This window comes from Cordyceps javanica, chromosome 3 (genome assembly GCF_051103115.1).
Source record: "Cordyceps javanica chromosome 3, complete sequence".
NCBI lineage: Eukaryota > Fungi > Ascomycota > Sordariomycetes > Hypocreales > Cordycipitaceae > Cordyceps > Cordyceps javanica.
This window is the reverse complement of record NC_139297.1, coordinates 2097038-2111938: the sequence shown is the minus strand read 5'-3', so window position 1 is coordinate 2111938 and position 14901 is coordinate 2097038. Positions and strand designations below refer to the sequence as shown.

The 14901-nt window shown below is 53.1% G+C and overlaps 5 protein-coding genes across 5 annotated transcripts; 2 read left to right on the top strand and 3 right to left on the bottom strand.

Moving 5' to 3' along the window:
- Positions 1 to 816: 816 nt before the first annotated feature.
- Positions 817 to 1839, bottom strand: V2A60_004848 (class I SAM-dependent methyltransferase; the record flags this gene model as incomplete). Its single annotated transcript, XM_083256162.1, has 1 exon — positions 817 to 1839. The coding sequence occupies one exon, from the start codon at positions 1837 to 1839 to the stop codon at positions 817 to 819; it is 1023 nt and encodes a 340-aa protein (XP_083112288.1).
- A 1062-nt stretch (positions 1840 to 2901) lies between these two features.
- On the top strand, positions 2902 to 3291 carry V2A60_004847 (hydroxyisourate hydrolase; the record flags this gene model as incomplete). The annotated part of the gene is made up of 1 exon (XM_083256161.1): positions 2902 to 3291. One exon carries the CDS (start codon positions 2902 to 2904, stop codon positions 3289 to 3291), a length of 390 nt encoding a protein of 129 aa, XP_083112287.1.
- Positions 3292 to 3757: 466 nt separating this feature from the next.
- V2A60_004846 (uncharacterized protein) lies at positions 3758 to 4422 on the bottom strand (the record flags this gene model as incomplete). The annotated part of the gene is made up of 2 exons (XM_083256160.1): positions 3758 to 4230; positions 4350 to 4422. 2 exons carry the CDS (start codon positions 4420 to 4422, stop codon positions 3758 to 3760), a joined length of 546 nt encoding a protein of 181 aa, XP_083112286.1.
- Positions 4423 to 8902: 4480 nt separating this feature from the next.
- Positions 8903 to 10484, top strand: V2A60_004845 (ligand-effect modulator 3 family; the record flags this gene model as incomplete). The annotated part of the gene is made up of 5 exons (XM_083256159.1): positions 8903 to 9005; positions 9101 to 9137; positions 9235 to 9331; positions 9388 to 10153; positions 10207 to 10484. The coding sequence occupies 5 exons, from the start codon at positions 8903 to 8905 to the stop codon at positions 10482 to 10484; spliced, it is 1281 nt and encodes a 426-aa protein (XP_083112285.1).
- A 748-nt stretch (positions 10485 to 11232) lies between these two features.
- V2A60_004844 (chromatin-remodeling protein SPT16) lies at positions 11233 to 14506 on the bottom strand (the record flags this gene model as incomplete). The annotated part of the gene is made up of 4 exons (XM_083256158.1): positions 11233 to 13944; positions 13994 to 14115; positions 14177 to 14261; positions 14327 to 14506. The coding sequence occupies 4 exons, from the start codon at positions 14504 to 14506 to the stop codon at positions 11233 to 11235; spliced, it is 3099 nt and encodes a 1032-aa protein (XP_083112284.1).
- Positions 14507 to 14901: the final 395 nt, after the last annotated feature.

Below are 14901 nucleotides of genomic sequence, written 5' to 3'. Positions count from 1 at the left end.
CAGGAAAGGTCTTTTCTTCTTCTTTTGTTTATGTTTGCAAGTAGTTCCTGGCAAAGTGTGGGCTGTCGAGACGGAAGAGGGGGGAGGGGGGAAAGGGAAAAGACAAGACCATATGGCAGACTTTATATATGCAGGCCATGGCTGCTCGGAGACTACTATCCCCCGTGTTGGCTTGTTGATTTGCACTACGAGGGGCTACTGAAAACCAAAACCTAAAGCATATTTGCTGGGTCTGTTTAGAATGCTGCGAGGGCGGCACCATGGAGATGCCACAACAAGTCACAGAAAGTATCACCAGTGACCGGTACTATTTGAGGGTGACTGGTGAGGATCCCGTATGTACGCTCGTCTACAAAGCACAATGCCGGTTGAGGTTCGAGGCTGCAAGCGTGCCATGCTAGTGATGAGAAGACATCATTTTGAGCAGTAGTCATGATTCAGTATAGTACGAATCGAGCTCAAAAGCTGCAGAATCGCCACTCGCACGCGTCTCCCAGCTAGGGCAGGACACGCGACTTGGCCGAGCTCATTAGGTGTGAAAACTCTATTGGAGTTCTAGAGCAGTTCGCAAGCTACAACGCCACCGAGCCGCCTTCCGTCACTAGGGCGCTATGATCAGGCTCGAGTAAACACAAAGGGCTTTCGCCGCGTGCGGGCGAGGTGGATGGACGGGTCGCATCTGGAAGACAGGGGAAATCTACCACAGTAATGCCGCACATCTCCACCATCACGCCAGAGAATGACAAACCACAAGAACTCGAGGCGGCCGGCTGCTGGGGTGCAAGTGGCTCATCGTTGCCACACCACCCTCACTTATTACACGCTCGTGTCGCTCTTCTTGAACAAGAGTAGCGTTCCATCCATGATCATTCGCACCCTCTCCTCGCCTTGCCGCACGCCGTGACTACGCAACACCGCCTCCATGTCCCTCCTTAGCATCCTGACCACGTCGCGCTCCGTACCCACGCGCTCCGGGTGCGCCGCCCGCCAGCGCGTGACGGGGCTCATGGTGCTCAGCGCGGCCTCGACCGTGTCCAGTCCCACTGGCTCGTCGCCGTCATCGCCGCCACCACCACCACCACCACCACCGGCGGTCCCAAACGTGAGGAGAGTTGGTGGTGGTGATGGCGCGTCTCGGGCCGCGAGATCCCACTCGCGGCGCTCAAACGCGGCCTCGACGAAGCCGGGGACGGGGGGCACCACCGTCCACGGCAGCGGCAGGCCGCGGTAGCGGTCGCGGAACAGCAGGTTGCCCGGCAGGTAGTGCGGGAGCAGGTCGCGGGCGATGAAGCGCTGGAGCAGCGCGTCGAGCGCGGCGGCGCCCGGCGTCGACGGGTGCACGACGCCCTCGCCCGAGATCCAGACGGCGACGGTGCCGCGCGGGCGCAGCGCGCGGCCGGCGGCCCGCCAGAACGCGGGCATGTCGAACCAGTGCGCGGCGTTGGCGACGGTGATGAGGTCCACGCTGCCGTCGCGCACGGCGTCGTCGCCGTCCAGCGCCGCGCCCAGCGCCTCGGCCGAGGACTGGTGGAAGCGCGGCGCGGCGCCCGTCTTGGTGCACGCGCCGGCGTCGCGGCTCTGCTCCTCGGCCTGGAGCACCATGGCCGGCGAGGCGTCGAGGCCGACGGCGCGCTCAAAGTGCGAGGCGAGCGCGCGGGTCACGTTGCCCGGCCCGCAGCCCACGTCGAGCAGCAGGGTGTCCTGGCCGCCGGAGGAGGTATGGAAGCTGAGGATGGAGTCGTAGAGCGCCGGGCTGTAGTCCTGCCGGAAGCGAGCGTAGGTTCGAGCCTGCTGCTTGCTATAGCTCCTGAACGTTTCCTCTGGCATAGCCGCGGCCATGGCGATGAGAATGCTGCTACTGCCGAGGATGCCGATCGCGTGTTGGCTGAGATAACTGCACGGTGCGCAAAGACGTAGAGAGAAATAACAACGGCCCGCGTCGAGGGGGAGAGAGACTGAATGTAGGATTCTATCTGCCAGGTGTTGCAATGCGGACTATAGAGTCGCGGGCTCGAGGCAATGATGGCAATGGCGGCCCTTATGTCATTTGAGGTCGCCTCGCATGAGTATCCCAGTACGGCTTACCATTCGAAGATGCCGCTGATCCCGCTAACGGGGCGGCGCCAAACGCCATGCGAGGCTGAACACGGCATAGCGCATCGGTGAGTCGGAGTCCCGATCCAACCGTAAAGGTGCCGCCTCGCGGTACTGTCCGTACCTAGTTGCTAGGCTGTTTGAGTTCCCCGAGCTTGGCAGTTTGTCATGCAAGAGGCAATATACATTGAGCCGCAGTGCTACTAAATGTAGCAGCTGTCTCAGCACGGACCCGAATTTGATCGCAGGTTGGTCTGCGACTATGAGCTAGTGGCTGCTTGCCTCTTGAAGATGCCTACCATGATGATCATTAATCAATGCTTTGCTTTTCATTTGTCGGTCAAAAATGACATCGGGAATGGCCTCTCACGCCACCGGCTCGGCCACTGTGGCCAGGCACTGGAGTATCCTCACCCAGCAGCAACGAATTACTATTGCCTGTTGCCTGCGCCGCATCTTTGGAAATATGATGAAAACCGAAAAGTTTCCCCATGATTTGGACGCCGAATGTTTCAACTTTATGATGCCGACCAACAAATCTGAAGCCTTGTTGTTGTCGTGATAACAAACACCTTGGTGTCCCCGGCCGGTTCCCGCCGAGCCGCAAGATGTGGGGAAAGCGGGGGCCTCACTTACCGATGACCGCAAACTGATATCCAGTTTCCACTCTTCATCAACATATATCTGTGCCTGAGACTACGATTAATTTTACTTTCCTTTTCCATAATATCCTCGCGAGCCTTTAGTACATAAACCCCCCTCACGGATCGAAAGTTGACCCCTCGCACATCCCGCACCCAACCAAGCATGGCGACGGAATCGGACCTCATCACCTGCCACGTCCTCGACACCACGGCCGGCCGGCCGGCGACCAACATCACGGTGCGCCTCCAGGGCGCCGAGACCAAGGGCCAGCCCAACTCTGGCGCGCACACCTACACCTCCGTCACGGACGCCGACGGGCGCATCAAGCTGTGGGAGCCGGCGCCGGGCGAGACGTCGTCGCTGGCGGAGACGCTCAAGGCCATCGAGGGCCGGTCGCAGTGGCGGCTGACGTTTGACACGGAGTCGTACTTTGGCGAGGGCAACACCTTCTTCCCCGAGGCCGTCGTCGTCTTCCGCGTGGACCCCGGCCAGCACTACCACGTGCCGCTGCTGCTGAGCCCGTTCACCTACACGACGTACCGCGGAAGCTAGCAGGCAGGGGCTGGCTGGAACGGAGGAGTAATGGACATGTGCTGGGGCAAAGGTTCGACAGGTTAAAGAATGGAGAGAGGGAGCAAGCAAAAAAAAAAGAGACAAAATGTGAATGTTTCTTTCTTGAATCATCTATGAAAAGGATGGCTAGAGGTCGCTTGACTGATGCGGCTAGGCAAACGCAGCGCCGCCGTCCTTGGCGTACACTGTGAACCGTCTAATGCGATGAATAGAACAAGTTATGACAACACAAAAGATGGGTGAATTGGGAAAAATGAGAAAGAAGAAAAATAAAACCGAAAAAAGAATATGTATAGAATGAGTGAACCCAACTCCGGCGCTTGATTAAAGAATGATATGAACAGAGTGGCAAGGAATGAAGCATGAAAGTCGTGAAGCCGGTAGGAATTTTTGAAGATTTTGCTTCCGTCTTGTTTCTTTTGTATCGACTAGTTGGACTGGCCCTTTAGTGGTGCCGACGGAATCTGCCAAACAGACGTCTGGTTGACTTGATGGAGGCGGCGGCGTCGTCGGGCGAGGTGGGCGGCGTCTCGTCGTCGTCGTCGTCTCGTCTGGTCGTGGCGAAGCTGTCGCGGACATATCTCGACGCCGTCGGGCTCGGCGGCGTCTCGACAATGGAGGGCTGGGAGCCGTTGTGCGGCGGTGGCGGGTGGGCGGCGGTGGCGGTGGCCAGCGTCGGCGGCGGGTGGTGCAGGAGGGTGCTGGAGCCGGCCGAGGGCGTGAGCGACACGACGCTGGGGGTCGCCGCGAACTGGGACGGGATGACGCCGTGGCCGGTCGTCTTGCGGTGCTTCTTGGAGCGATGCAGGAAGGACAGGGTGCTGCGCCGCATGACCAGGTCGGCGTGGACGTCGTCCTGGCCGATGCAGGCGTTGGGCGACAGATCGGCGTCGGGGTGAGGGAGGGTCGTGTTGCGGACTGTCGAGTTCTCAAGTTAGTTTTCTTTTTGTCTCATTCGGTTTCCTGTATGCGTGCCAATATTCCATCTTTCTTCTTCTTCTTCCGTCTTCTTTTCTCTTCTTTCCTTGCTCGCGTACCTAAAGCAAAAGGCTCCGGGAAGCCAGTGTCTCGCGCTTGGCGAGCTGTGCGGACAGAATTGGAGCGAGACATGATGGGCGGGCGTGGTATTGACAAAGATGAGAATTCGACTGCAAGGAGGGTTTTGGCTTCCTGGATGTGAACAATGTCGAGAATTGGGCGTCGGTGGTTTATTTTCGGGGTGCCCGATGCAGTAGCAGGTACTCGAGCGGTAATGGATGTCGCTCGCGATATGAGGTAAAAGCCAAGACTTCAAGTAGTACAAAGACGGGCACAGAGTGGGTGATGAAGAGAGAGCTAGTTTGGTCGGAGCGTCACACTCGTTTGAATGAAACCGAGACCGCCTTTTTGCTGGAAAATGCCGCCGACGAAGAGTAGTTTTTCCCCTTTCTATGTCCAGGTAGTATGAGAAGTAAAGGAGTGACACTACACTACCAAGGAGGTATCCTGGATAGTGCCAGAGCGAACGGGGTCCGAGAGGCACGAGAGAGGTCCAATTCCTTGTGCATTAAAATTGTGCACCGTCTGCAGTCATTCGTTCGGATGCAAGCTGGAGACAAGCAGGGTGGCCCAGGCTTTTTTTTTGGCAGGTACTTTTGGGCGTAAAGTGTTGAGGAGGAGGCTTGGCTTGGAAGCGAGATGACGAAGCAGGCTGAGTCGAGTCTAGGCTGCAGTGGGTTGATGATGCGGGCGGCAAACGACAGGTACCTTTAGGCTGACAGTGATGGCAGAGATAGTCCGTGAAGAAGAGATGATGAAATTCAAAAGTGTCAATTTTTTTTCAAAAGGCAAAATTAAAACAAGAAAACGAAAAAGAATACAATTCGAGTTGAAAAAGGGGCGTCGCCTTGCTCAAATATGTCGTGCCGATTTCCCGGGGTAATAAACTGGGCACACCAACAAACGTCATTGGGCTTGGCTGGGATCGCGGGAGCCACGCCATGCTAGCCCCACGGGAATCCTGGCGCTTGTCCACCGTATGGATTGTATTCGCATGAAACTAGGCCGACGCAGGCAAGATGAGTGGGAAACACGCAATCTTGGCTGCTTGGGAGGTGAGGGCACTTGGGGGGGGGGCGCGCCAACCTCCTAGCCTCCCTTGTCGAGCTGGCCTTGTGTACTCAGTAAGACAACAAGAGGGGGGGCCAAGGCAAAGTGATGTAACCAGAAAAGAAACACGCCCAGCGACTACTATGTAGGCCGAACCCAACAAGGTGGAGGGATTTCGGATTTCGGCAGAGCTCTCCCTCTCTTGTGGAGCGGAGCGGTGACCACCTTCATACTCTACTTGGCCTTGTGGATTTCCATCAATTCACGCTGCTGGCCAAGCATCAGGGGTGAGGGGGAGGAATGACACTGTTGAGCAACTGATTCTTTATAAAGTTTATAATTTCCGCTTTTGATTTTCTGAGTTTTCTGAATTCTCCGAGCATTCTCATCCTGTCCCCATCTACCTCCACACTTGCCTTCGTGTCTCTTATTTCTCCTAATTCTCCTAATTCTCCTCTTCTCATCCTTGCTATTTCACATCATACAAGCCCTCCCCATGTACCAGCGACCAAACTGCTATTCTACGACCGATTCTCCATCGTCCTTGTAGTCTGAAGCCTAGCGATTGCCATGCTCATCTATCGCACGAGAATATGATCTGGTCAACCTTGCATCTTTAACACTCATGAAACTATTCCCACGAATAGTACAACGGCACTTGTAATCAGCCCCAGTCACTTTGCAATCGTTGCCATCTCGTTCGCCGCGGATGCACAGAACAAGGGATGGTGCGGGCTCAAAAGCGTCCCGTCTTTTTCAGAGGAAAGGGGTCGGCCCATGTATCAGCAGCCGTCAAAGAACGCGATTTCACCACCTCGCGGCCGTGTACTACCAGGGGCAATGGAAATTCAATGGCCGAAACAGAAATTATCTCGTAGCATTTGCCAAGCTGGTGACGCTTAATTCATCGTTTGTATGCATTATTACAGAGGCCCTGAAGAAGCTCGTATCCACACTCATGTCTGGAGCGTCGACGCAGGACACTGTTTGTGTCAGAGTGATTTCGCAACAAAGGGCTCCAACCTGAGCGAGACACAATGTATAAAAACCGTCAAAGGTTGGCGCGAGAGACAGGTTTGATGCCGCTCGTCAAGGCCGTGAGTTACTTCTCAGGACGAGTCGTGCTTGCTACAGCGACCAGCCACGGCTGTGTGATCGAAACACCTTTAGACAAAGACCTGGAGTGGATAGAGGAGAGCCTGCGCTCGTTGGAGGACATCACATGAGAGATGCAAAATTCCAAAGCTTCAACTGGAGCTACTTACGGTCGTTAGCTGCAAGGATCTGGAGACCTGTTTTTTCTTTCTTTTTTGTTCTCTCGAGACGCTTCTGTTGGGCGCGCCAGCATGGCTACTTATACACTGGGTCGCTTGTACGCGCGAGCAATTGGCAACATGAGAGGTATACAAGACGAAGAGTTGCTGACGCCAACGAAGCTTCTTACTCGTGTATCAAAAAGCTGAGAAAACGACGACCCGGAAGCTTGTTTTCCTGGTAGTCATTGGAAAGATGTATTCGAGGGTAAGAAGCAGCAGTTCATCATCGAGAGGACTCATGCCGAGTTGGATAATCCAGTCGAGTAGTTATTTGGAGAGGAATCGGCGCAAGTGGAGCAGTTAATAGTAAATTGCCAAGGTATATTGCTGCCGTCAGGCAATATACATTACACGCCTTGACATCATTGTAGGGTCACTGCCAAATCTGCATACCTAGGATGGACGTACCTTGCCAAGGCTGCTCATCATCAGCTAGTGTGCTCGCTCCGCTGCCACCAGCACCGCTTGATAATATGTCCCGGGGAAACCACGGGGGGTCTGCTTGACATTTTATTGTCACGCAGATATGATTTTCATCATCAGAGTTCTCTTCTCGTATTTTTTCTCCCCTAGTTCATGAGCAGCCGAAAAAACAGCTTCCCTACCAGTGACAAGCCGCCCGGTGGCTAGGGATAGTGAAAACCACAGCAACACTGCTCCGTAGAGACGACGCAAATAGCACTAATAATAGCCTGAATAATCATGACGCTACGGGACGGAATTCGGCTAGGGCTAACTCAGCCGGCCTATTATGTGAAACACAAAGGTCACTATGAACCGGGTTTTTGTTGCCCATCACTGCGGCATTTGGCCAGAGGTTGGGCGATGGAGAGCCAAGTCTGGCATGGGCCGTGGCAACGTCACGGTGTGCCTGCTGTGGCGGCCAATGACGGCTGATGCTGCGGCATGTGCCGTAGTTCAGTCGTTCGCACTCTTTCGAGTAGTGATTGGCAGACGGATTCGGGATGCAAGACGCCGACGAAAATGGGGTTCTCCATACTTGTACATCAACTGGTACATGATGCGAGTGCTGCGCCTCGCTGTGGGCCGCTGCAGCGAAACTGCTGGACAACAAGTACACAATCGACAAGTTGCCAGAGGCCTGGTCAGTAAGTAGATTTTGTGCTGATTCGGGCCACTTTGTCGAGACTCTTCAGTCATCCAGCGCATGCAAGTCAGGCGTAGGCAAAAGGACGGAGCCAAACAGTGCGAAACAGGAAAGGGAAACAAAGTACGGAGTACTTGCCGGAATTTGCTGTTTTCTTTTTTTTTCAGGATAATGTAGTTCTGTCGATTGACTCTGCCGCAATGTATGTGGCATTTCAAAGTCTCTCTTTTTTTCTCCTGCTCACGAAATCTTGTGACCTTTTGTGTGTTGGCGGTAGAACAAGCGGGAACTGGCCTTGACATCGGCGTCAAGAGAAACCACAAGGTTTTTTTTTTCAGGGGAGTATACTTGCTATTTCATGGCGATGAACGCGAGGTAGCGAACTCGTACTTGAAGCACTACAAGACCACCAATTTGCTGTTTACAATCAGTGAACATGGCAAGCCATTCGTGCCCGCGGCGCGATCGTCACCTATTTTGAAGGTTGCCGCAGACAATTCCACATCCTCGTATTTTCTTCTACACTGACTGACTGAACAGATTTCTAAAGTCTTGTTGTATTGATGAGTGCTACAAGATCAGAAAGAATAGAGATAAATTAATACTAATGCAAATTACATAGGATTTATCAAATCTCAATCTCCAATTTCTCTGTTTCCACTTCCGCTTCATCTTTTATTCTATGATAGAGGATAGATGGAAAACAATATTAATTCAAATTATATAAGATTTCCCAAGTCTCAATCTCCTATTTCTCTTTTTTCCATTTGCACTTCATTTTTCATTCTCACACAGCTTCTTAGACCAACAGCTTACATCTCCGCATGCTACTTGCACCGCCACCACAGCCACAAACCGTTGCAGGTTTGCCCATCCGCCAGCCAGCTCCTGCCACGCTACGCCCGCCAGCTCAGCCCCCCTTGGAACACGAGTTCCTGACAAACCGCCGGCTGGCCTCGACGCCTTTATCGCATCATCATCCTCCAAAAACTCATTTCGATCCGAATCACATCGCCACGGATAGGAAAAAAAAAAACAACACATCTCAAAACTCAACGAGCCCGTCGAACCTCTCGATATGTCCGACTCTGCTCGCGACGTCGGGCAAACCGACACTCGGGACTCTAACGACTCGAACCCCCCGAACGGTCCGGAGAAGAAGAAGAGCCGCCGCCCAGCAAGTCAGTCGCCCGCCCGCGCGCCTGCTGTCCCGATGCGACGCACGAAACAAACCGATATTAGAAAACATAACGCTGACAGTTCTCCTCTAATGCAGATACCGCGTTCCGACAGCAACGACTAAAGGCATGGCAGTATGTTGGCACCCTTCAAAACGGCCCTGAGCGCGCCACATCAGACGCGGCGCGCCAAACACAACGCAGCCGTTGTCCGCTAACATGAAGCTTGCAGACCGATTCTGACACCAAAGACGGTTCTGCCGCTCTTCTTCGCCATCGGCATCATCTTTGCACCCATCGGCGGTCTCCTTCTCTATGCCAACTCTCAAGTACGGATGCGCCGGCCGGCGTTGCGCTTAATCCTTGCTAATACAATTCCCAACAGGTCCAAGAAATCAGAATCGACTACACAAAGTGCGTCGCCGACGCCCCCAGCGACTCCTTTGGCGATATGCCGGGCAAAAATATCGAAATGGCCTTCAAGAACGGTAGTCTCAGCGACGTCCAACCTCAGTGGAAAAAAGAAACAGGCGTCAACGTCAACCTCACCAAGGACGTCTCTGTCAGCACCACCATCTGCCACTTGCGCTTTAGTATCCCCGACGACATGAAACCGCCTGTGCTATTCTACTACCACCTCACAAACTTCTACCAGAACCACCGTCGTTACGTCGACTCGTTTGACGCCCAACAGCTCAACGGCGAGGCCAGGTCCTACGGCGATATTGACTCGTCCAAGTGCACCCCGCTCAAAGTCAACACAACACTGAACAAGCCCATCTTTCCCTGCGGCCTGATTGCCAACTCCATGTTCAACGACACCTTCTCCAGCCCCAAGCTGATGAACCCACCCGGCTCCAACTCGCCCCGCGACTATGCCATGAACAACAGCACCAACATTGCGTGGGCCAGCGACAAGGACCTCTACTCCAAGACAAAGTACGGCTACCAGGATGTTGTACCTCCACCTAATTGGCACGAACGCTATCCGAATGGCTACACCGCCGAAGACGGCCCGCCCGACCTTAAAAGCTGGGAAGCCTTCCAGGTCTGGATGCGCACAGCCGCGCTGCCTGATTTTAGCAAATTGTACCAGCGCAACGACGACGATACCATGGAGAAGGGAACGTACGAGATTGCCATTCGAGACTGTAAGATGCGACCCATGCTACATTGAGCGCGCTCTCCCGCTAATACTACCTAGATTTCGAGGTGACCAAATTTGGCGGCACCAAGTCTGTCCTCATCACAACCCGCACCGTCATGGGCGGTCGCAACCCCTTCCTCGGCATTGCTTACATCGTTGTGGGCGGCGTCTGCATCATTCTCGGCGGCGTCTTCACCGCCACTCACCTCATCAAGCCCAGAAAGCTCGGCGACCACACCTACCTATCGTGGAACAACACCCCGGCCGCCAAGTCGAGCGGTGGTCCCGCCTCCGCCGTTGCTTCCGGCCGCGAGATGCGTCCAGGCGAAGCCTAGATGGCCGAAAAATCTGCCAGCTGAGCCCAAGTTGCTCCCGGAAAGCGGCGGTCGCGGAGGGATCCTCAAAGCTCCTGTCTTTACTCTGATTATGTATGACTACATCAAAACCCTTTTTATATCATCATTAGTAGCATCGTTTTCTTCTTTTGCGATCTGGAATTCTCTTGGAGACGAATGTGAGCCATTCAGACTTGACGGAATGGCTACTTTTCTCTTTTCCCCTGCCCTGCGATTGGGAAACAAGGCGATTTTGCCCTTGACTGCTCCTTTGGCAACAACAGGGACGCCCGGAAAAGAAGAGAAAAGAAGGGTTGAAGAAAACAAGAGCGCGCATGTCTTCTGGAAGACGTGTGTGCTTCGTCTAGTTTTGGGTTGGAGTTTGCTTCTTTTTTACATGCGCGTTTTTGTCGTTTTTGTTAGAGCTGACGTCTTTTTTTTTTCTGGCTTGATATCAACCAAGTTGTTCATAGAAAATAACTTGAAAAATTATTTAATTGTCCATTTTGGCCCGCGTCTCAAAGGTCTGGAATACAAACGATAGTGCTGAAACTAGACTTTTGTTTCTGGAATATCTTCTTTTTCGTATTACAACAAAAGACTAATCGCAAAAGACAACAAAATAGCCATGGGCAAACTGAAATTGAGCAACTAGAAAAATACACAAAGCAATAGAATAGCCCACCTGCTTTCCCGCTTCCCATGGAAAAAAACCGCACATAGTACATTTTACTAGACACCCACTCCTTTACTTTCTGCGCTTCTTGCTGCCGCGCTCCTCGTCATCCAGCCCGCTCTCCCTGTCACGCTTCTTGGCCTTCTTCTCCAACTCATCCCAGTCCTCGCCCTCGTCATCACTGTCGAGCTCGGCATCGCCATCGTCGTCATCATCGCTAGCGTCGCTACCGTATTCAGAGTCATCTTCGCTCGATTCCGAGGCAGCATCCAGGTCGTCATCATCAACCTCAAAGGCCGACTCTTCCTCTGATTCTTCCTCGCCCTCATCCTCAGAATCGGCTTGTAGGAACGACCAACCACCATCAACGAAGAACTGGTGGGTGTCGGCCGTGACCGTCTTCATAATTGTTGGCCAGTTGAGGTTCAGAGGGCCCTCGCTGTAGGCAATGTCGGAAGAGTCGAGGAAGTCCTTCACTTGGTCGAGAAATTCCACGGGAATGGTGTTGACGGCATATGGTGCTCGTGTAAAGTCCTTGAACACAAAGACCATGTCAAAGTTCTTGAGGCCAAACTGCACACGTTCGAGATGCGCAATCTCAATGTCCTCAATCGTGATTACCATGAAAGGTGGCTCAATCACCTGAATCAGGCAGTCTGTGGTAGGCTGAATGAAAACATTACTCTTGAACGGCACACCGTGGAATCCAAGATCTCTAATAGGCATGTCCACTTCAATGCCCTCATTGCGGCCAGCCTCGGCAATCTTTTGCGCGAAACCTTGGAACAGTCTGTCGAGCTCGGCACGACGGCGTCTTTCTTCTTGCTCAGCCTCAAACTCATCCTCGTCACCGTAGCGATATTTGCGCTTTCTGTTACCAGTCTCATCGAACTGGATATCCGTCGCTTCGCGGTAGAACTGTACATCCTTTGTCTTTTTCTTGTTGCCGACAATGATCGGGTCCTTGAGATGAATATGAATAATGACAATGAGTTCGTGCTGGCATGGCTGGAAAAAGAGGTGCTTGACGTTGGAAAACAGAATATCAACGCGGTGCTGGGCGTTGAGAGGCGACAGGTAGCGAATACCATTCTGGTGAATCTCAACCTTGCCGGGCACCCTCTTGCCTTCCATTGCTGGCCTAATGTAGACATTATCCAGGACAGCAGGTCGGCGATTCCTAATTTCTGTGAGCTTGTCCTGTTCCACGACATCCTCCATGTCCTTCTTCTCTTGCTCTTTCTTGACAGCATCACGTTTTAAGTTCGAGATTTGGGTTGCAATCTCGCTATATCTGTCACCATCGGTAGAACGGAATGTCAAGCTGCGCACGAAGTGGGCGTTGGCATCCTCAAAGGGTTGGTCATCCTTGCGGCCAACACCTTGTCCAGGGGACAGGAAGTTGACACGGAGGAATGAAAAGTCGTTCTCGTCGCTCTTGCTTGCATTCTTGATGGTGTTGATGTGAAAGGGCACCGGTCGACCCATGATAGGCAGCACAACCGTAGCATTCTTGCTATCAACAACAATTTCCATGTTCTTGACGCGTGGGGGAAATTGATCGTCCCTCTTGTACGAATCGAAGCGCTTGAATTTCTTGACCTCGGCGCCGTTCTTGTCGCTCTTCGCCTCGGAGAATCGGACCAGGCCCTCCTTTTGTTTCTTCGCAGCAAGCTCCTTCTGATGGGTGCGGCGCTTGGCCTCAGCGTCGTCATCCTGCTGCGTTGAGCGCTCCGAACGAAGTCTTGTACTAGTAATATTCTTCGTAGCAACAGCGCCAACGCGAGAGTCGCGCTTCTCCTTCTTCGGCGCCGGCTGCTCCTCTTCATCGTCCTTGAAGAAGAAGGAGTTGGCGTCCGCACTTGTCGGGGCTTCAGAAGTGAAGACAATGGGCTCCGCGCTTCTGACACGCACAGTATCGTTGAGCACGAGGGAGTAAGTTTTTGAGCTTTTGTCCTGGGGCTGCGGGTTGTCGATGTCCTGGAATCCTGTGTTGATGATCAGAGTCATGCCATCCTTGAGCGTACGCTGGTTCTTGGCGTTGAGCACGAGAGTCGAGTCTCGATTCTCAAGACCAACACCCCAACCGACGTTTTTGAGAAAATGCTTCTCCATTTCAGGGCTTTTGCTCTTGATAATACTGAGGGCCTTGGCGTAAACGTCCTTGGCAACTACACCGTCGCGCAGCTCCTGAATGACGGCGTTGTGAATCTGATAGAGGAGCTTGTAATTGTTTTCCTGAGACTTGTTTGGGTCGACGAGGTACGTTCGAGCGATCGAAGAGCAGTACGACTTGTATCGTAAGCCCATAGCGGCGACAATGATGCCAGGATGCAGATTGTCATCGTTGGAGTCGACCGCGAATCGCAGATCAAACTTGCCGCCACTCTGAATGGCAGGACCGAGAATCCAGTCCAGTTGAGTGGCATCAAGATCGGCGGGTAGCTTAGTGTTGTTGGGAAGTTGCACCGTCTTCCAAAACTTGTCGTCATCGAGCTTCTTATCAACCTTGTCTGCAAGGGCAGAATGCTTGACCTTTTTCTCGGCGTCCAGGATGCTGGACATTTCGTCAAGGAAGTAAGGCGTCATCAGAGCAACGCACGCTTTGGAAGCGGTTCGCATCGCACGCAGTTCATTCTCATCCTTGACCGAAAAGGCGTACGTGGAGAGCGCCATGGAGGCATCGACTTCCTCGACATCCTTGCAGCTCTCGCCAAAGAACTTCTTCCACTCGTCGATAAAAGGCCCCTTAGACGTATCTCGCGCGATGGTACCGACTTTTTTCTACAGAAATATTTAGTTGGCGCTCGTCGACAGCGATGCAGTTACATACCCCCGATTCATTGATCTTGTCGGTAATAGTCTTCCACAGCTTTGCATTTGCATCGGCGTCTTTGCCTTTGGAGAGGACCTCGATCGGGAATCGGCCGCCCTTGAGCTGCTCGAGATGCTTGGCTGGGGCATGTTAGCGGAAGCCCCTCAGATTCTGCTGCCTGGGCGACGCCCAAAAAAATACCTTTCTTGGGGGTTGTGAGAATGTACAGAGTCTCGGTGGTGAACAGCATCAGTGTAGTCGGAAATTCGTAACCGAGAAGCCAAAACTATCGAACCAGTTAGCAAAGTCGATCGCAAAGCTGCAGCGACCATGGAATTCGGCGTCACGCACATGCATGGCGTTGTTCTTGTGGAACTCGGGAATCTCCTCGACCTTGCCCATGAGTACGACCAGCGAGTTGGCGCCCTGGAATAGGCCACCATCCTTGGCTCGCAAGTCATTCTTCCATGATGTGACAAAAGAATTGATACGCTCTTGAAAGAGCCTGCTGTCGATCTTGATCTCCGCCATCGTGAGGTCTGGTGATGAAGCGGAAAACGTAGGAAGAGACCTGTCGGCGGAAGATAGCTTGGTTAGGAGCACTAGGCGGTTGCGACGCGAGAAAATGGGTTGGCGCGTTAATGGCTGCCAGGGTCACGTGAACCGGCGACGCGTTCAGGCTGCCACTGTCGATGTCCATGACTTGAATCATTACAACGAAACAGGTGTATAACAGATCAGTAAACAGACTGGATGGATATTTTCTCTTGAATTTATGATTATGAATCCAGAATATTCATGTGTTCTTCCGATGGCCTCCTTCCAGTGGCTCCTAATAAAACGAAACTGACCGAGCCTGCCTTTCGCAGGCGATGCGAGCCTGTGGGCTGTGCTACCAAAGGCACTTATCAGTCTGAAGAGCATCT